The sequence below is a fragment of the Vanellus vanellus genome (assembly GCF_965231255.1).
Source record: "Vanellus vanellus genome assembly, chromosome: 1".
Classification (NCBI taxonomy): Eukaryota; Metazoa; Chordata; class Aves; order Charadriiformes; family Charadriidae; genus Vanellus; species Vanellus vanellus.
The window spans coordinates 88127045-88148654 of record NC_138905.1 but is presented as its reverse complement, the minus strand read 5'-3'; the positions used below and the strand labels follow the sequence as shown (position 1 = coordinate 88148654).

The 21610-nt window shown below is 46.9% G+C and overlaps 1 protein-coding gene across 1 annotated transcript; it reads right to left on the bottom strand.

Annotated features, from left to right (window-relative positions):
* Positions 1–35: 35 nt before the first annotated feature.
* On the bottom strand, positions 36–17279 carry LPCAT3 (lysophosphatidylcholine acyltransferase 3; the record flags this gene model as incomplete). Its single annotated transcript, XM_082484720.1, is given in 16 exon segments — positions 36–380; positions 499–625; positions 745–903; positions 1440–1587; positions 2226–2392; positions 2713–2799; positions 3555–3663; positions 4076–4254; positions 5327–5364; positions 5486–5579; positions 5733–5839; positions 5960–6067; positions 15288–15441; positions 15443–16041; positions 16355–16397; positions 17199–17279. Coding segments are annotated over 15 exon segments (2190 nt in total). The 3' UTR covers positions 36–380; positions 499–508.
* Positions 17280–21610: the final 4331 nt, after the last annotated feature.

Genomic DNA, 21610 nt, shown 5'->3' with positions numbered 1-21610 from the left:
AGGCACCCAAGAGGAAAGGAGATGAAGCTGATATGAAAAAGACTAGGAGCAATTTTTATCTTGGATGACAAACGTAGAAAAGTCAGAAGGTGGCTCCAATCCAATACAGTGCCTGCGTTGAGTTTTACAATCGTCTGATATCAGCAGAGAGACACGAGTGTCCACTGGAGGGCGGCAGAGAAATAAGGCAACATACAGAAGGTGGAGGATCTGGAAGGAGGCTTACTCCATTCCCCCTCCTTTCGGGTCTCTGACCCTGGGCTTTCTCTTTCCCCCTCCTTGCGTTGAAAAAAGTCATACTTCAACACAGCAAACTTGGCAGGTGATGCTTTGCTTCCGGAGTGTTAAATCAACTCCTACAAATGCACAGGTGGTACAATCTGAAAAAGAGAGAAGTGCTGGATTTGATTTGGATGTTTTTATGTTTGCCTTTCACATTGCTGCCCCACTTCACCCCTAGTCCAAGTGTGGGATTCTCTCCACATAGTACAGCCTTACCTTTTGGCTATTATTCTGCTTTCTTTAGCTTCTCTTTTCGTGGCACAATTAATCTGCGAATGTAAGGCAACACCAATAACAAGGTGAAGAACAACACATGGCCAAGGAAATAAATAGACCTGTACACCTGTGAAGAGAAACGCAGGGTTAGGCATCAGCAAGCAGCTTTCAGCCAAGAACATCTGACACAGGATGGAGGGAAAAGGGTTGGTTGTGTGGGTTGTCTTGTTTGTAGCTACTAAATACCTTCATCCATTTGTCCCAGGTGAAAAGGCAAAATGGCACCAGAGAGTAACCCATGAACATCCAGTGGTTAGCCTGCTGCAGCACATAGAAGATGGGCTGCAAGGCAGTGATGGAGGCCAAAGTGCTTAGGGGAGGACTGTCCCGAATAAGGTTTATGACCTAATTTAAAGAAAAAACAGAATTCTTCTCAGTTGGCTGTCCTATGGCTACATATGCAGGCTCTGGGGCCAAAGTATCTATCCAGCTGCGTAAAATGAATTTTAGTAAGCAATTAGTCTAAAAAAGCAGTTAAGTACGCCATCCTGCTCAATGTTTTAATTAAGAAAAAAAAAAAAAGTTTAAATATGGAACATTGTTCTCTTAGTACTGAGAGATTTAGCAGAGGCATTCAGCTCATGTGCTTGTCCTCCAACCTTTCCAGTTGCCAAGCACATCAGGTGCCCTCTACTCATATGCCAAGTTCTCCACTTTTCTTCCTGTCAGCTTCTGCAATAAATTTATGGCTTGCCCATGCAGAAGCCAGCAACCTACTGAACCCTTGAGAACAGAATGGTATCATGTTTGAACACGAATTCCAAAGCGAGCAGCTACTTTTCATATTTAATCCAAGTAAAGCCTTCAGCGTGGCAGTTTCCAGACTCACGGGGAAAGGCTAACACAGGCCACCCCGCTCTGGTAAGTCAGACAAAGCGCACCTGTCTTTCAACGATGACTATAAGCAACTCCATTTGAAAGCACACCAGGTAGCCAGAGTGCAGCCCATGCCAAATGGCCAGGAAGAACAGGGCCAGTGCCTGTGACAGCAGTTTGTTACCCAGGAACTTCAGACGCTTGAAGATGTAGCTAGAGCAGAAAAGAAACAAACTAAGTGCTTCCAGTTTATTGTCTGTCCTCCCCTCTCCATGTCAGAGGTGCAGGGCCCGGGGACCGTATGCCTTTGCACACCCCTGAGGTGACAGAAACAGCAAGACAGCTCCCCTTACCAGGGCAAAATGGACCTCAGCCCTTGTCGTAAAGAAATCCCAGATAACGGGGAGAAGTGGTTCATCCAACATTGTGCACAGAAATGAAGGTATTTTACAATTCATGTGTGTCCCAGCAAGCGCTGGACCAAAACCCAGTTGAGTCATTGCACAGGGAGCATCAAGAGGCGTGACGTAGGGACCAGCTGTTAGAGTAGTGCTGTGTCTGTTTGCCCAGGCAGGCCGAAGGGCTCGCAGTAGTCCCATTCCAGCCTCTGCCCTCCTGCTGCCACCAGCTGCTTGCCTACGTTAATGAATTGCCCTTTTAGACTGAATTAAAACATCTGTCTAACCCAGTAATCTGTTTCAAATGGGACAGCAGCAAAACGTGAAAGAAAGAGTGTAAGAACTGAGAACTGGCAGATTCTTCCTCCAGTGCTCCCTCTCAGCCTTGGATCTTGGTTCTGTCGACACAGACATTACTGACACGTTACAGAAGGGGAATTTTGTCCTGCTCACCGGGCCACCCAGGCATTGGTGTTGATGTTGAAAGAAGCAATGGTCCCTGTGAACAAAGGTGTTGTCTCATACAGCCAGACCTTCATGTTGGCACAGGCATCCCACAAAGGCTTTCCATTCTTGTCCTCCCCATTGTACCCCAGACCAACAAGGATGCAGACACCTTCCTATGGAAAAAAGATTCACAAGAAAGATGAGAGGAAAACATTGCCCTTTTATTTGGTTTGACAGGCAGAGCTGGGGAAGCTCTCGCTCTCACTGTGTTGAGTGGAAAGCACCACTACAGATGGAACAAGTGGATTAAAAACTGCCTGCTTTTTAGTTAGCCAGCCTTTGCTAACTTAAAGCAAGCTCAACTGACCTCCACTGATCTCCAAAAATTTGGATTAATTCCATTTCATGCTAATTCCAAGAACATGCTAAGTAGCTGCAAAGGTGCTACCTTTGTTCATTTGTCTTTTGTTTCTGGAACGACATCTAGACTTACCGTAACAAGCCAGCAGGTTACATATTTGTAGAGTATAATTTTGCCCCAGATCAATATGTAACCACAACGGAACCAGAAAGGCTTCTCCTGCAGAGGTAAGAGTGAAATAGAATAAAAATAAAAACCAGAGTTGAGTGGCAATAATGAGACAAGGTAGACGAGATCTCATCACTGTCTTTTGGTAGATGAGATCTCATCACTGTCTTTCGTTTTAATCTGATGTACGTGTTGAAACTGCTATATGGACTGGACTGCCAGCTATTGGCTCATGCAAATTTACACATCATTCTCCTTCCTTTGGTAATAGGTGGCTGTACTGAAATAGGTACTTTAGGAAGACCCTGGGATTAGCGTAATCATTGCAGAAGTTACACCCTCATTTATTCATACTGGCACAGACACACTGATAATCTGTGGGTAGGAATTACTTCTTAAGAGTTTTCCAAGAACCTCAAAGATTCTGGTAAGCCTTGCAAGTTACTCTAGTCTTTTGCATGTAATGGTTAAATGGAAGGTCATTAAAAGGTCACAATATACATCTGTTAGGTTTCCAAAAACAACAGTAGCTTCTAAGATTAATTCTCTATTTGTAAAAGTTTTAATTTGTTTCAATTCGTCTTAACGCATTTCTGTTCTACATCAAATGGAATCCACAGGACAGGCAGTAAAGCCAAATCAGTTGTGGAAAAGCTTATCACTAGTGACTGACTTATCTTATTTTTAAATTGAGGTAAAACTAACTAACTAACTAACTAAATATATAAAATCCATTCTTGTAGATCCAGTGCCCTCCAGAGAAGTGGAACTCTTCCACACCCGAGAACTGTCAAATGAATACATACCATATAATCATCTGAGATGAGGTATTCATCAGAGATGTACAGGCTTGACAAGGTATAGGTTACTAGAAACAAGAGACCCAAACTCAGGCGCTTGAGAGCAGGCACAAAACTGAGAAAGAAAAATACGAAGGTCAAAGAAAAGCCTTGGAAAGAGACCATCAAACTCATAATTTTAAAAACAGAAGTGGAGAAGAGGAGGTAGGGGAGATAGCGATAGGCAGTCACCACATTCCACTGCAGCAGATGCCTCTGTTTGGAAGCTGGGATGCTAATATTACCAGGTTGGGACCAAGGCTGTACCTAAAGATGTAAAATGGTTGTTGATGCTCGTGCTTGGGAACAACGTCAGGACATTAAGCAGAGAGTTATGAGCAACTTTTGAAAGACTGCCTTGTCTTATAAATCACTTTTGGTCATAGTACTTTAGTGTCCAGGTGAGAAGGCACTCTGCTGCAGGGAACGTGGAGGATTCAGCATTCTGGGATCTTAGGAAGGTGAGGAGCTAAGCGGCTTTTTATTACCTATTGGGTCTCTGGCCTGGAACGTCAGTCATCTCTCCCCTTGCCAGTTTCTGATAGTCTGTCATGGAGAACTGAGGCCCCACCATGAAGGCACCATAGAAATAGGAGAATCCTGAAACCTCCAGCAAGGTCGGAACTCCCCGGACAGCAAATCGCCGCTGCTCAGGGGTCAGGAACTCCTGCACCAAAGGGAGGGGCATTAACATCCTCCTGGGGATCTCATATTAGCTCTAACTTATGTTCTCAGCCTAACTCCTGAATGGTCTTGGTTCTTGCTCTCCATGTACGTGGAACTTTCCACTTTGTACTTCACGTCCAGTCCTCTCCCCAGCCCTCTCTATCCCCACCCCCTCTAAACAGCAACAAGATCCAATGGTTGAGACCAGTCGCACAGATCTCTATTCTGAAATAAGTTCAAAACATGGATGGGATCTGTTGACATGCATCCCTAACAGCATAGTAAAAGCACTGTATCTGCAGTGCAAGGCAAGGAATGCAGTCCCTGACCACAATCGCATGTACTCTCCCTGACCTTATCATCCAACAATTCCTACTTCTTGATGCAAGAATTCATTGTCTTAAGTACTTGAAACTTCAGCTTAGGAAATTTCAGCTCAACCTTGTTTTCTTGCAGTCAGCAGTGATTCCGTGGATGCTACAGATTGGGTCAGGCCCCAAACAGGAGATGGGGAATGCAGATACTAGAAGCAGAATTAAGAGACTGTAGCGAGTGTTCTGTCCTTTCCCAAACACTGTGATGTGTGGCTTCTCTCACTGTTTCAACTGCTCTAAAAACAGGGCCCTTACAAATGCTAAAGGGCAACCATTCACAAGGATAAGGTAAAGCTAAACAAAGGAAAGGGTGATGGGAACTGAGATCCAGTGCTCATGGTCTGCAAGTGGAAGGTACCACTACTCACAGGACACAGCATCAGGGATCAGGAATCTAAAGCAACAGATTTGGGGGAAGGAGGTGAATTTGGATGGGGGCAGAATAATATTCTGACATGACTGAAACAACCATTGTCCGTCTCTAATCACTACTGTCTCGGTTCCAAATTATTTCTTTCCACTCCAGAATTCAGTGCCCTCAGACACTCGCAGATGCTCCCCTCTCAACTATGCCTTTTACCAAACAATGAATGCAGCTTGCTAACTCACATCCTTTGAACTTTATTTTCTGACCTCTAGCTCACTGGAATGACACAGAAGAGGGGAGGAGGAATGAAGGAGCAGTGGTGTCTTACTCACCGGATCTTTTCCTCCATCATAGTAATCGATGACCAGACCTAGAGGTGAGAAACAATTATTTGAAGCCCTATGATGGGCTGGTTGGGCTGAACAAGCAGCCCTCTCTTCCCTGAGGGACGGCTTGCAGAGTGGAAGAGATAGGAAGGAGGTGTCACTCACCAATCAACTTGAGTGTCAAGACACAATGTGGCATTGTCCACTTGATGTCATAATGCTCTGTGGCTGTGAAGTAATATCCAGCCATAAGGTATGTCTGAAAGAAACCATTGTTTGGGTTATTCAAACTAATTCCTCCAGCTGGTTTTCATCTGTCTCCACTTTTCCACCCACCATTGCCACTGGGAAGGGTAAAACTGAACAGAGGGCTCCTTTCTACAAACCGATTCAGTATGAAAAAGAGTTTTACCATCTGAAAGAAGAACGTGGTGAAGACGGCAGTGATTGTGCGACCCATTAGTCTCAGTATGAGGAACTGGATTAGGACACATAGCAGGGAATGGAAGAACTGCATCCCTGTGGAGGGGGGAAAGAGAGAGAGATATGAATTAGAAATGACATTTTCCCATTATAGGGTACTCCCAAACCACAGCACGCCCTGGGCCAGGCAGCTCTCTCTTCCCAAATTCATCTTACCAAAATTGAAGTAAGCAATTGAGAGTCCTGTGAACACATTGTAGAGATGAATGAGGTAGGTCTCCTTCTGGAAGAGGAAATAGCGCTGGAACAAGGCAAAAGGATATCCTGAGTAGAGGAAAAAAAGAAAGATGAAAGAGTTGTAAATTAGTGTGGACAAGCATTTGTATTGGTCCAGATCATAGCTTTCTTGAACATGTTATTAGGAACATGTACTTTACATAGATACATCGTCAACACAATATACATCAATGGCATACATTCCTGATATTGTATTTCCATCTTGGGAGATAGACGCCAGATTAATTACTCTGTATATTACACAAAAAAAAAATACTTTAACAGGAACATAATTATATCAAAGTTGTCATTGAAGTGCAAGAAATTCCAGGATTACAGTTTCTCGATACATGAGATGGATAATACTATAATGCATGAAACAGACTTTAGTCTCCGATTCATTTCCAAATTCTGTGACAAATACAGTGAACCTGGCGAGAAGCTAGAATTAAAAAAAAAGGGGGGGGGGGGCAGATTTTATGGTTAATACTATCACGTTGTCCTAAAAAATTCAATCCCTGCTCCCACCTCAATGAGTTCTTACATGATGCTGACCAGCTTTAATCCCAGAGTTCCTCGAGTGACCTCTAGTAACATACTCTTTCTTTTCTAATGCTCCAACTTCTGATTTGCATCCGATTTGTGAACTAGTGGGCACACAAAGCTGTAACTAAAGTCCACTGGGACTATGCATGTACTATTTTTGAAAAAGTCAAATTCCAAAGCATTTCATATGGAGCAGCTAAGACAGCGGAAGGAGTTTTTTTCCTTGCATTTTCTGCATGTTAGCTCCCAGTCTAATTTAGGAATGCTGCCAGATTATTCATCCATGGCTCTAGTGAGAAGCAAACATTTGTGAAGCACTCTGGTAGTACGGTGAGAAGTGCCATACAGAAACCCATGAGTAAATTAAATTCTGTTGTCTAGGTGAGGTTCACATAGCATACAATAAACATTGCCACATACCAGACAATAAATATATTATGTTTTAATACATATTGACACAGAAAGTGTTGTCCATCTCGTGAGTATGTGAAGTCTGCTCACGCAATTAGTGTTGCTAAAGGCATGTGTACGACGAGCTGAATTGGGATAGCAGAAGCAACTTTAATTCTGGCATTTCGTAACTTGATTGCTTTACTTTGCAAGCTTGTGTTCTTTTATCCTGATTAAACAAAAAAAGCCCTCTTCTACCAAAGGAAAAAGGAAATTCATCACGTGCCACAATACTGGCATCCACTCTGCTTATTAGCCTGGCTGAAATCTGTAGCAATGGGTAGATCTCTGCTACTTGCGCTAATGGAGTAATAGTAGCAGTAAGTAGTCATGTTTTGTATGGAGCAGTAATAAAAGGTGATGAAATGCACATTTTGCCGAGAAGTGTCTGATGGATGGAAGGTTTCTAATAAGCAAGGCCAAATCTCATCACTACTGTGTGAGTAAATGAGAAACTCTGTCACGTTATGTAAAATACACGTCTTGCAGTCTGCCAGTGCTGCCAGGCTGAGGCATGACTGGAGCCATTTTAAGGTCCTTTCCGTCCCCCCCAAATCCCTTGGGAGGGAGTCCCAGACTTTGGGACTTTTGGGGCTCCCTTCTACATCCCAGCCAGAGGCACGCTGTACCGAGCCCAGGTGCGTACCTGCTGCGTCTACAAACTGAGCTGCTGCTCCCCAGTTCCTCAGCCTCTCGCCACCCCTCTCCCGCTCTTCCCTGCCTCCTCATCCCTGTTCCTTCCTCCTTTTGTGTCCCGCGCTGGTTTCCACGCCACAGGCTGCCTTCTCGGTGTGCGTGGCCAGCCAGCCCCGCATACCACAGCCCTTCGCCTGCAGAGCCTGGCAACCTCGCTCCCGCGCACTCATCCAGCTCCCTCTTCTCCTCCTGCAGCAGCAGCGGCTCCAAATTCCCCTCCAAAATGCCATACCCAAACCGCCCCTTTCCCTCCCTTGCTCCCACCCCTGCTTTTTACGCAGCCTTCTTTTTGTTTCTGTCCTATTTCCCCCCATGGCTTCCCTGAACGCCAGCTAAGGGGGAATTGGCAAAGAGAGTTCATCACACAGGCTCTCTGGGGATGTAAGAGTAACTCAAAGAATCAGAACGATTCACATGATTTAAAAAAAAAAAAAAAAGCAAAAAAAAAAAAAGCAGTATTGTAGTATTGTCTACCAGCCTTATACTCAGAAACTCATAGACTAGGATTCTTTTTTTTCACTCCTCAATTTTCCTGCTGAAGTTTAATAAACACATTAACAATTGATAACAGATTTGTGAAATGGAAAGTGGTAAAAAAAAACACAAACCAAAAAAGCGTTATCATCAGTTCAGATCAAAAGTTAAAATGCTGAGGTTTACCTTGGAAAAATGTTTCCCTCTTTTGAGCAAGGCGGGGGGGGAAGATCAGGTCAGAAATACAGGCAAAGCACAATTTATTGCTGTTCGTAGACACTTACGGTTTTAAAACCACATTTTCAAGGATTTCCCACTCTCTCAAAAATCAGTACAGTCTTGCAAAATATTCAATTTTCATCAGAAAAAAAACATAATCTGTTTTTTGGCTCCAGCCATTGCTGTGGACAGAATTAAATTATGACTGAATACTACAATGTACCTCAAGTTTCTAAAAGCCAGAAATTTTATCTATTTTCTCCCATCCCCAACTAGTGTTCCTACCCTTTAAAAGACCTGTCTCACTTGTCAGGCATACTCCTTTTTAATTCTACACAAGAGATCATATCATGGCTTGGGTAATGCTGCTCTGAAGGAGAAAGAACTAGGAGCCCTTGCAAATAGGGAGCTACTAGTATGCACAGCATATTTTTTTTTTAGAAAGCCACAAATTTACATCCCAGTCTTGTATTACGTGAGTGCTGTTCCAGTTCAAAAGTCACCACGTCAGCCTAAATTCTTCTGATATCCAGAGCAACTCGCTGGTACTCTGGACTGCAATTTAGTTAGTTTTGCTGCCCGCAAGGTACTTTTCTCAGTTTTACAACTGGGCCAGTTCCGCGCTGCAGATATAAACTTTAACCCCCAAACGGTGGTGGATATCGAGTATCGATGGCCATTCTGCTGAGGCCTGTGCATTTTTGAACACTTATAAACCATCTACTAAATAACGAGCTATTCCTACTGATAACAACGGCGGTACTCCCACCCCACCACGGCGTTCTTGAAGCAGCCTGAATTAGCACAGCAAAAGCCGGAGAGCAGGTTTTGAAATTACCGCTGGTGCCTGGCAAGCTTGCCGTGACATTGGGATGTGTCAGCGCCGCAGGATGCCACCCTGCTTTGCTTTCACCCTTCGGAAGCCCCAGGGCTGGAGTCCCCTGGTCCTTGCTGCCACTGGGACTGCTCCCGCTCTGCCAAACTCCTCTTTTGCAGCTCCCTCGGGCAGAGCGGAGGGAGGCGGGAAAACCAGCTGCTAACACTCCAGGAGAAAACAGAAGGTGACCTCCTGATCCAAGGTAATTCTCCTCCTCTATGCACCGTGGAGTTGAAAAAGCAGTCTGCAAGCAGAGTTGATTTTTGCCTCTAGACAGACTTTCTATAGAAGGGAATTAGCACTTGATATAAAAGGGACAAATTAGCCGAGACATGCTGATGATGATGAATTCCTCCTTTTTTTTTTTTTCCCCTTCACAGGAACAAGAGGATGACATCTGGTTAAGTCAACCCCAGCGCTGGAAGGAAAGGACAAAGTCAGCTTCTTCACCACAGCCATTTGGGAGAGTAATGGGCCACTGCACAACGCCCAGGTTGTCCACTGATACAAGAATCTAATTGAGCAAAATAAGTAAATGATCAAGAGGCTGGATTAGGCAGGAGGAAAGTTCTACCAATTCCAAGCAAAAATAGCACTGTCAAGTTTGCCATCTTCTGGAATGGGTGATTAAGATGCCTGTCTTTTTTTCCAGAGACAAAGCTGCAAGTAAGAACACCAGAAAAATTCTTTTCATCTCTGCTCCCTTTATTTTCCCTTTTATATGGGTTAGCTTCGTTTCATCTTCAAGGGAGTAGATCATACTATTTTTCCTCTTCTCCCTTTTGCTGATCAGTTAACTCCACCTTTGTTAACATCTAGCAGATCAATTGTCTCCCTTTTCTTATTAGAATGCCAAAACTAAAAGGAAGGAAGCAACAGGAAAAAAGACATGTTAAAATATAAGCCTTACCTAATATTTTGACTTCAAAGATATTCTCTTTCTGTCTATAATACTGCAACAGTCGCACACCTTGTTTAACACTGGGTGCATATACATGAGTATTTTAATTCAGCTCAGGAGTGTACTTTTGAAGTCCACTTAGGGCGCTTTAGTTTGCATTTCAGAACCATCTCAAAGCATGTGAACAGGATCCTCCTCAGACAAAACTGAACTGAAAATGCACTCCAGTGGGTGCTCAGTCTGTATGACCGGACTGAAGCAAATCCAAAGTAAACACCCAAACCCCACATAACGAGGACATCAGGTACTGCACACAAACTAGATCTGCTCCTCCAGTACAATTTTACTTGCTAATGTAGACACAGTCGGTGTGTAGCATTATGCAGCTCTCTTTTTTTATTACTATTATTACTTAAGGAATAAGATGTATTTGAAGTTAAGAGTTAAAAAAAGGCAGCACATGAGTGCTCTGTGACAGGGCTGATTTTTGTACCAGTGACAGGATGATGCTGCCTCTTACAAATTCTCTCATCTTTTACCCACTGAAACCAGTTATTTGCTGCCCCTTCAGTACGGTTCTTGCTTGGCTGACCAGCTGGGAACTTGCTTTTGGATAACTCATCAGTTACGGGTGACCACAGGGAGAATTTCACCGAGCCTAAAATTCTTCAGGACGCAGAGAACAGGAACAAGCAGAGGATGTAAAACACACTGTGAGAGGTGGAAGAGGAGGAGATAAGACCACTTGCAAGCAAAGCAGCTGGTTTCTGGCACCTATTCAGCAGGAACGTGTTCATTTCTGCAGGTCGCTGCTCTGTCTGTAGATGAGGGAACACTTCCGCAGTGCTTTTCCTGGCAGGTCTGGGTAGATCAGCAGGGTCACTTCTGGCTCGGGGCTCTAAGCAGTACGTTGGCACCCCTCCACATCATGCAGCAGAACATGCCAGGTAGCTTGCAAGCCACCATGCAATAGTACAGTCTTTAATTCTTTGGGATCATACAGCTACACAAGAAATAACATCAAGCTAAAGTTTTAAATACACAGTGCCACAAGGCCTTCTGTATCATGGCATACACTTTGAGCAGCGACAGCAGGAGAGAAATCTGTCTCCTCTCACGGGAGGACAAGAGCAGCAGCACAGAAACCCTCTTTTCCCCCTCTCACCGCTGGAGCGCTTCCCTCCTGTTCTCCTCCAAGAGGCCAGGACAGCATTGGTTCAGACTGCTTACTCTGCCAAACAGAAGATAACTCCGTAGGTACGGAGCTCAGACCATCAGTCTTCCACGCTGACTTAAAGACAGAGTTTCTCCTGGGAGAACACTGGGCCCTAGACCTCCTGAAGAATGCAAGGCAGAGTCTTTGCAAGGGAGAGAATGCAAATGTCTCAAAAGACATTTTCATATGATTGACAGGCATTAGTATACTAGACACACCAACATTTTTTTAAATGACAGGGTCCAGAACTATGCTTTAAGTATTACTGCTGTTGATAACATCGCCAAATTGCAGCCTAATTTCTTCAAAGGTCATTTACGCAAATTTTCACATATGGGAAGTCTGAAGTAAGTTTTTAATCTTGTACAATCTGAGTAATGGAGCCTATTCTAGTTGTATGCTTGGCTTCAAAATTGCAGGATGTATAAAAAGTGTCTCTGATTTAAATACAAAGCTGTGACTAAAAACTCCATCAGGTACTCAGTAGTGTGCTGTTAAAAGTGACACTTGTTCACCGAGAAAATGTGGTGCCCTTTAAGACTACTCCAATTTCTGTTCTTGGTTGCTCTTCCTTCCTCCTTCTCTTGTTCTGCCCTGTATTTAAATTTTTTTCAGTAGTGGCAGAATTTTAACAGTTTAAAATGACCCGTTTTGGTTATTTCAGATCATGACTAAGTGAACGTGGTTATTTGGAACCAAAAGAGTCCATTCGGACTATTTTTTCAACAATAATTCAGTTTCTCCAGGAATTAATGTAGGAAGTTGCAGTCCTTTGTGATTCTTCCTCTTTTTCAGAAAGTCATTTTTACTAGTTTCTGGTGATCTCCTGAACAGTGAAACCCTAGAAACAGTTGTCACAGCAGAACTGCACAGTGTAGATGGTGAACTGCATCACAGAGGGAGAAATAAGCAACAATTTTTTAATCCATCTTTGGAACAGAGTACTGCGCTTCATCCTCATGGTCTTGTTCTGAAATAATTCAGCAATATTAGCTGATGCCAACAAAAATAATTTTCTTCCTGAATCTATGCAAACACCTGAAATGGAGGGAGTGAAGAAAAAGCCATACCTTGCCTGTCCTAATGCCATTTCCAGCTTTTAGAAATGCCTTTCATTTGTCCTGCATGCCATCCTATGAGAAGTGGTCATCAGCACTAGTTGCATTTCCACCAGGCTTAAGGCTTTCAGTCACATTAAAAGGATTGCAAGCTAAGCTGCAATTAAATGAACATTTATTTTCACGTTAGCGCTGGGTTAAGAAACTCTTCTCACTCTACTCTCATGTTGCTCTGGAGTGGTGCTTGGCACTTCCTTTTAATGTAATGGTATAATGCTTTACTACCCATCCATTAAGCAGGAAAGCTGGAGTCAATCCCCTCTGCCCGAGTGGTTCAATCTGCATGATCTGCAAGAGTACCAAACTAGAGACGAGGCTGTTTTGCATGCCTTTAAGCCTTCCGTCTGAAGTTATGCCTTCAATTGCATGTAATTAAGAGATACTGAGCGAGGGAGAAAGGACAAGGAAAGGTACAGCTCCAGCCTCCTGGTTTGGTATACATTTCAGGTACGCAGGGGAAAGATGTGAGTGGGTTCCCAGTCCCTGATCCCCAGACTTTTAATATAAATTACAAAGACCCATTAAGACTTTATGCAAAATCGACAGCGGCCTACATCAGGAAGGGACACTGTGCCATCTGAGTGGCTCAGTGTCAACACTGTTCGTGGAATGTTTGTAACGACATGCACGAATCATGGACATAATGCATCATCTACTGATCCAGTGGTCACCTCTTCTTATCATTAAGAAGATAATTATCTGCTGTTCATTTCAAAGAAGTACGTGGTTTTGCTCACTCATAGGACATGAAGCTGGAAACAGCCTTCCAATGTTGTGTTCTAGCTAGCAAGAAGGAAGAAGGAACCCTGAGAGTATGTTCAAGGTGCGTTCTGCAGAGGCATCACTCTACTGTAAGTGTCTGCCTCCACACACGCTTTCTAACACCTTTTCTGCATCAGCACTTGTTAGACTAGTCCCTTGGTTGATTGAGGAAGCTGGTAGTAAACTATCTGCTTTTTCTGGTTTAGGTTTCTGCCAGGCAAGTAAATTCAATCAGAGACAGGCGTGGGAGAAAGGAAAGCAGGACTTTTCCCATTCAACTGTGGAGAGCTGCTAGATTAATTTACACTGACTTATGTGAATGTCCGGTATATGTTTCCTGTCACTTTTTTCTTTATAGAAGAAGTTTGGTTTAACAAGCTTCCAAGTTAAGTTCAAAATGACTGTCAGTTCAATCCCTTATATCTACCCTTGATATGAAGAATGTTTTGGTTCAATTGGATCTTACATATCGTAGATTAAAGCAGGCAGAAACGGGTCTGGTCCAGACCATGGTTATGAAGTGACACAACTTTTTATAGAATCATAGAATGGTTTAGGTTGAAATGGACCTGAAAGATCATCGAGTTCCAACCCCCCTGCCATAGGCAGGGACACCTCCCACTAGCCCAAGACCACATCCAGCCTGGCCCTGAACACCTCCAGGGATGGGGCCTCCCTTAAAGTGAAAAATTTCTTCCTAATGTTTAATCTAAACCTGCCCTCTTCCAGTTTAAAGCCATTCCCCCTCGTCCTATCGCTACATTTCTCTCATCCCTTTTTAAAAATTATACTTTTAGTTAGCCAAAGGAACTTCATTTTGACAGATCGCACAGTAGCAGCTGTACCCCTTCAAACATATTTTTAAGTTCAGACAAAAGTTTGTATTTTGTTTCTGCTAGGTGACTACACCACCCAAAGCTTTCAAAAACCAAAGTTTCATTGGGCACCGGCAGAGATTTATGTAGATAGCATGTATACATTCATTTGAATTAATGTTTTGGGAGCTCTAACCTCCCCCTCAATTTTTAGCCCACATCTTAACTCTGGCCCTGCCTTAACCATTTTACATGTGACCTAACTATCTCATGTTCAGGTAAGCCTAAGAAGCATGCGTTTCGCAACATGCTTCGGCACTGCAGGTGGAGCGCACCATGACATCCCAGCTCTTCTGGCCCCTTTGCTAGCAGGCTTCGCTCACCCTACCTGGTAGTCGCCGCCATGGCACGCCACTCCCGCATAGTTGCCCGGCTGCTGCAGACACTAATAACGTCTCTTGGCAGAGACCTCCCTACCCTTGGACGGGGCGACGTCTCAGAGGGGCCGCGGAGATTCCGAAGAAGCGCAATGCCCCTCCAGACACCTGCTCGTGGGGAACCTGATGCGCCCGCAGCACCTGGCACTCGCGCAAGGGCAGCGGGGCAATTCCCAACAAACTTCTTGTGCCCAAATCACTGCTCAAGACACAGACCCCCACCGGACCCGTTCCCCTGCACGCCCCAACCCCAACACCGCGGCCACTGGCTCCGCAGGTCCCGAAGCCCGGCGGGGGGATGCCCGCACCCCTTCCACGGGCAACCTGCCGGGACCGCGCCCCCACCTCCCTGCGGGGAAACCCACCGGTTCGCCCGCCCCGCTGCACAGCGCGCTCCCCGGCTCACACCGGGCTCCCACCCCGACAGCTGCTGCGAGGCACGTCTCGAACTCCCCGCCGCGCCGCGCCACACGCCGGGCACAGGCCACCCTCCGCCGGCCGTGCCGTGCCGTGCCGTGCCGTGCCGGGGCGGGGCCGGTGTCGGCAGGGGGCTCGCCCGCCGGCTCCGCGCCCACACGTGGCCTGGCACGGCGGCGCTTGAAAACAGGTGCGGCTCCGCACCGAGCAAGGCGCTACCCGGCCCCGGCCCGGCGGCGGAGCGGCGGGGTCGCCCCGGCCCCACCGGCGGGCGGGGCGCCCCTGCCCCGGGGCGCCAGAGCCGTCACCCCCTACCGCCGCGCTCTCTGCCCTCCCTTACCCATCAGGATGGACACGATGAGGCGCAGCGCCTGCTCCGACGAGCCCAGGGCTTCGGCCAGCTGGGCCAGGCCCCAGCCGGACCCCGCCACCGCCATCTTCTCCCCCGGCCGCCCCGCCGGCCGGTCGCTCCTCGAACCCGGCAGCGGCACCAGCCACCGCGGCCCCCGCACCGCTCGCGGCCCCCTCCGTGCCCATTGGCTGCGCCGGGACGGCCACGCCCCCACAGCGCCTCCGATTGGACAGCCGGTGGCAGCGGGGCAGGGCCCTGCGCTCACTAAGGCAAAGGTTACCCCGCGAGTGGGCGGTGCCGCGGGGCTGTCCCCGTTGAGCCAATGATTGGAGAAAGCGCTTTCGAGGGCGGTGCTCGGTCGGGGCCGTGGGGGGGCGGGGCCAGGCAGGCGAGGCGGAGCTCGCCTCCCCATTGGCTGTGGCGGGACAGGAGAGAGCCGGGCAGGGAGGGGTAGGGGACGGGGCGGGGCAGGGGTTATTTGCGGGCACGAGGCACGCGGGAAGGGAGGCGCGGGACCAACGGTCGTGCGAGCGGTGCAGGGCCCGGGCCCGGGCCTGGGTCTGGGTCTGGGTCTGGGCCTTGGCCTTGGCCTTGGCCTTGGCCTTGTCCTGGGTCGAGGTCGGGGTCGGGGTCGGGGTCGGGGTCTGGTCCTTGGCCTTGGCCTGAGCCTGGGTTTGAGTCTGGGCCCGGGTCTTAGCCTGGTCCTTGCCCTCACCCTCAGCGTGGGGCACTGCTCTGCTGGCTGGGGACAAGGCATGCTACTGAGCCTCCCCCCGCCACCCTGGTGGCTCCTGCAGGACAGATAGCGACTGCTTGGCTCTTGTGGCCCAGAGGGACCCCCTTCCCATCCCAGGCATTACAGCAGCACCCAGTGGCTCCCAACTCTTTGTAGTCACTGGGAGGCTCTGCCTACACAGCCTCCGTGTAACTCATGCATTGGAGGACCTTCTCCAAGGTGCTTCCCTTCATGCAGATGTCCATGAGCACACCCTAAGTCTCCTCGGCAAAAGCTTCAGGTGCAATGGATGTGATCCTCTTCCCCTTGCTTGCGTTACCACAAGCTCTGTCGTTCAGGTGGGCAGTATTGCCCCAACTTAGCTGGAGGGGCAAACAGACTTATACAAAGGTTTATATGAAAAGAGGCCTCTGGAGGTCTCTGGTCCAAACCCCTGCTCACAAGCAGGACTCCAAACCTGGATCAAGTTGCTCAGGAATTGCCTGGGCAATTTCTATACATTTTCAAGGGTAGAGAGCTCCCAGCCTCTCTGGACACCTAGGCCAGTGCTGAATCATGGTTTGGGGGAAGTATTTTTGTCCTGATAATACTCTGAATTGCCTCTGTTGCAAGTTATGCCCATTGCCTCTTGTCCTGGGAAGGATCTGACTCCATACTCTTTAGGCACCTATTAGATCCCATTCCTTGTCAAGTCTGATACATAGACCTCATTTACTTAGGAGACCAGGCTAAAAACCTTGCCCCCCCTGCCTTAGCCTTCTCTTTTCCATACTAAACAAATCCAGATTCCTCAGTATCAATGTTCTAGTCCCCTGTCCGCTGGTCCTCCACTGGGCTCTTTCCAGTTTGTTCACCCCTCTCTTGCACTGGGGAGCACATCATGGACAGAGTGTACCAAAAGCAACTTTATCAGTGCCCTGCAGAAGGAAATAATTGCTCCTCTCCACCTGTTGACTTTGCTGTCATTCGTACAACCCAGTGTGCTGTCAGCTTTTAGTGCTACAAGGGTGCATGGTGGGCTGGTGTGCCAGGATCCGCAGGATCTTTTCTGCAGAGCTGCTCTTTAGCCTGTTGCCTCCCAGCCTGTGCTGGCACATAGGATTACTCTGCCTTCGGTGCAGCTCTGACCATGAGGTTATGGTGTAGCTGTGTTGTGGGCTCACCTCCTGGCCACTGGCCTTGGTGGGTGTGGGTTTCACTTTAAATGATGTGGTTTTTCTCCTGTCTTTCTTTCCCTGCCCCATAGGGGCAAAGGCACAAATCCAGGGAAGGAGGAGGAAATAGCCTTGAAAGAGCAATTTTCCCTACACATTGGGCAGTGCAGCAGAAGACGGAGAGAGTGCAGAGAGTGGAATAGGTAAAGAATGAAAAGAACGAAGGAATGGTTTGACAGAAACCTCACAAAGTTCAGAAAAACAACTGCAGCTGACATAATGTGTGGCTTAACGTGGGGCAAAGGAAGAACTGCGCCAGGGTCACTTCAGAGGTCCACAGCAAAGCAGTGAGAAGCAATGGTCTCAAGCTGCCACAAAGGCAATTTCAATTGGACTGAAAGGTAGTTCACCATGGGATCAGGCACTTAGAGAAGCTGGGGAATCTTTAGCCTTGGAGATGTTCAGAAGATGCCTGAACAAGGCCCCGAGGCTCACAGAAGGTGAGAAAAATGAAAATGATGAGTAATCAGTGCAGCAAGGAAGTGCATGAAGAAGGGGACATCTTGGCCTTGATCTCCACAAGTCCCTTGAAGGCAGTCTAAGGTGCGGAGTGGTAGGCCAAGATGGTCAGTAGGGGTTTAAAAACCCTCCTGGATAGCTCACTCCGTCAGGTTAGACTTTATAAATAGATTACTGTATTTGTTCACCCTCACTGGTCTCTGTTTTACAAACTTTTTGCAAAGTCCAAGAGCTGACTGAATACCCATCTGTCATTTTCATGTTTAACTGGGTGTTTATGGTGTTTAGTCCAGTTTCCTAAGTAAATGAGGCCTATGTGAGCATGCTGACTCTCTGTCCTTCCCCCAGTCATGTTTGACAAGGAATGGGCATCTCAAACTTCTATGTTTGTGGAATTTTCGTGAAAATGGAGAGCCAGATTGGAGAGAGGGGCCTGTTGGAATCACCACTGAATGAATCCACTCCATAATCAAGCTTCCTCCTATGTTTGATGCAATTAAATTACCCTGCAAATTTAACACTTCTGGGGCTATAAGCTCTTAAAGTCTCTATCCTGCTCAACTATGCTGTTGTCTGGCAGGAGATCATTGTTATCGTTTTATTAAAAATCCATGAACGAGTTAAAAAGTGATGAGAACATTTAGGTAAAAAAGATCCATTGAGAACACGTAAACAGTGAGATACAACAGATACAACTTCTGGCTTGATTCTGGAATCTTGTGCCCTGCCTTGCCAGTGCCTCTTCTCCCAGGCAGGCGCAGGAGCCTGTCCCAATTTAAAGGGCCACGGGAGAGGAGCAGGCTACTAAGGGGCAAGGTGAGTATCTGGAGAGTGGGTAGGACTGCAGTTTAGGGTTGAACACTGACAATGAGGAGTAAGATACTGGAAAAGCAAGAGCCAGAATAAAATTAAATCTGGCTGAAGCCTGCCGCTGTGAATCACTGAGCCAAGGGAAGAGCACAGAGAGGGCAGGGAGAGAAACGCCACCGGGGAGAGATGGAGTACAGAGGGAGAAGGGTGACTGCTCGGGAAAACAGGCAGGGAAGACATGAAAATAAGTTTTCATTAGAAGAATGAATAGGGGGGCTTGGAGCCTGTAGTGGAAAAGAAGTCAGGAGTGGGTAAATGACAAACCAGAAAGAGTCGGAGGAAGCTGGGACTCAACAGACATTTGAGATGGGGAGGGAACGGCATGCTTAAAAATATTCACCTTTTCGGTGACTTTTATTTGCACAAATAAATGTGATGCCAGAGCCTGTTTTTCAGACATCGCTGGCCCCGTTCCCTGCCCCCCCCCTCCACGAAATTAGGGGAGCTGCAGTTCGTATCCCCTGTTCAGGGTGGGTGAGCTGGGACACAAGGCGACCGCCACACTCTGGTGTCGCCCGTGGCGGGTGTGTGTGTGGGGGGGTGTTTGTGCGTGTGCGGGTGTCAGGGGGCGCAGCAACAGGCGTACCACCCCGGTGACTCCCCGCCCTCTCCGGCGCCTCCGGGTCGGACGGTCTCTGCTGCCGCCTCTCGGTGCCACCGGCAGCGGCGGGACCGTCCGCAGCGGGCGGCCCTCAGCCCGCCTCCGCCGTTGGCTTCAGGCTGGGGGGGGGGTACCGGGCAGGAGACCCTCGCCCGTGGCTGTATCTGCGGCGCTCATCCCTCTCCGGGGAGGGCGGGAGCGGGACCGGCCGCTGCGTCTGAGGAAGGTTCGAGCGTCGTGTCGCTGCCACCGGCCCCGGGGCGAGACGTCTGCTGGAAGTTACTGGTCCTTGCTGCAGAAAGGTCACAGGGGCTGCTCCGCCACCGCAGTTTACAGCCTTGTGGTTTAAAGTAAGCCAAAGTATTTAGGAACGTTTTACCCTAAATGCGTAAAACGCTAAAAACAGTTCCTCTTCAGCCGCTGGCTCACTGCCGGGAGAAGCCATACGTGCGGTGAGGATGGAAGTTTTTGGAAGAAATTGGAAGATGGAAATTTAGGAAGAAGTTTTTCACGAGGAAGAAATTTTTCACTTTGAGGGTGGTGAGGCACTGCAACAGGTTGCCCAGGGAGGAAGTTGTGGATGCCCCATCCCTGGAGGTGTTCAAGGCCAGGCTGGATGGGGCTTTGAGCAACCTGGTCTAGTGGGAGGTGTCCCTGCCCATGGCAGGGGGGTTGGAACTCGATGATCTTCAAGATGCCTTCCAATCTAAACGAATCTATGATTCTATGAAATCCCTAGGAAGGTCATGGCAGAACCCATGCTGGTTTTCCCATGGTGGGATATCTCCATCTGTGAGTCAGAGTCCCTCACCCATGGGGAAAAGGCCTTGGGTGTGAACAAGACTGTAGGGCTTCTGTTTTGGAAGAAAGGTGGTCCATCGCCTGCGCAGGCATTGTCTGCACTTAACAGTCACGGGCGCTTGACACTACATCCAGGATTGTAGGGGAAGGGAGTCCCAAAGTCAGCAGGCATCTCGGTGTGGTACAGTGCATGGAGCAGAATGCTCCCAAGTCCCAGCTTTTAGTGGGAGGCTGTGTGAACTTTGCACTCAGACTCAGGGCTGGAGGGAGTAAAAGAGGTGAACAGACTGTGGTGAAAATCCCCCTGGTACAGTATGTAGAGGTAGAAATCAGCGGGTTATACTGAGCAGCTCTGAGCCAGCACACAGGCAGGTTTTCCTGGGGCTTCCCCACGGCTCTGAATTTAACCACCAGCAACAAAACTGGCCTGGGTCACAAGAGTGAGGTGGGGAAGTGTGGTGTGCCAAGAAACTCACTGAATCCTCCTCATGTCAGAATGTGGAATGGGCAAATTACTGCCAATATCTTGGTGGATCAAGGATATTTACTTGCTACTTACATATTGTTGATTCCCTGCTGATGGATTTGACCTAATTAATGCTATGTATTCTCTTTTAATATTTACTCCCTTTGTTTCATGTACTGACTCAGTGTTTCCTGATGGGAAAGTGTGGCTTTTCTTAAGAACTTGGGAAAAGCTTTTTTTTTTTCTCACAACTTCCTGCGGGGAAGACAAGCCAGTCAAGCCTGTTTTAGATGGTAATTTTACGACAACCGGAACACTACTGCTCTTCATAACATCTGGCAGAAAGGTTACAGCTGCAGAGTTCTGAGTCATCTTAAGAAAAGATTTGTCTTATGCAATTTGGGAAAAATAGTCTGTGGTCATGTAATTTAGGAATTTAAAAGAATGCGTGTGCCTCTAAGCAGAATTATATTGCATTGGCAACCTTAATGTTATCATTTATTAACCTTAATGGCATGATTTTGCCTCTTTTAAATTATTATTTTAATATAATTTCTGACATAGTTTCAGTGAATTGTAAAGTATATTACCTAGCTGTTTCATCTTATGAATTGTAAAAAAAGTACAGATCTAGGTAAATGCAATCAAATGCTGTATGTGTATTCAATGTAAATATATACATAAATATCACTGGTCTTCTGCATAAATAGTTAATATTATGCAGATATGTGCCCATATGAAATGCAGCTACCTTTTTATTTAACTAACTTCAGCAATCTTTTTCTTAATTAATAGGTATATATCTTCAAGCATTATTAATATTCACACACATATTAATTTACCACTGCTACAAACAAGTCGAGCCAGGTTTATATGAAGATATACAATTCCCTTGCGATGAAATGACATGCTTAATATATCAGCCCACGCTCATTTTACTTCTGCCATACCCATTTTAAAATATGATTGTGACATGAAGAATCACTGGCAAGTTCTTTACTATGCCCAGTTCAGAGGAGAAAAATGTCTCCCCACGATTTCTTTTGTATCTTTCCTCACTGTTTTCCTCGTTCTCAAAATTCCAGTTAGAAACATCATGCTGTGCTCCCAAGAGACATCAGAAGTGAGATGACACGCTGTTTTCTTTCTCTATCCATTCTCAGT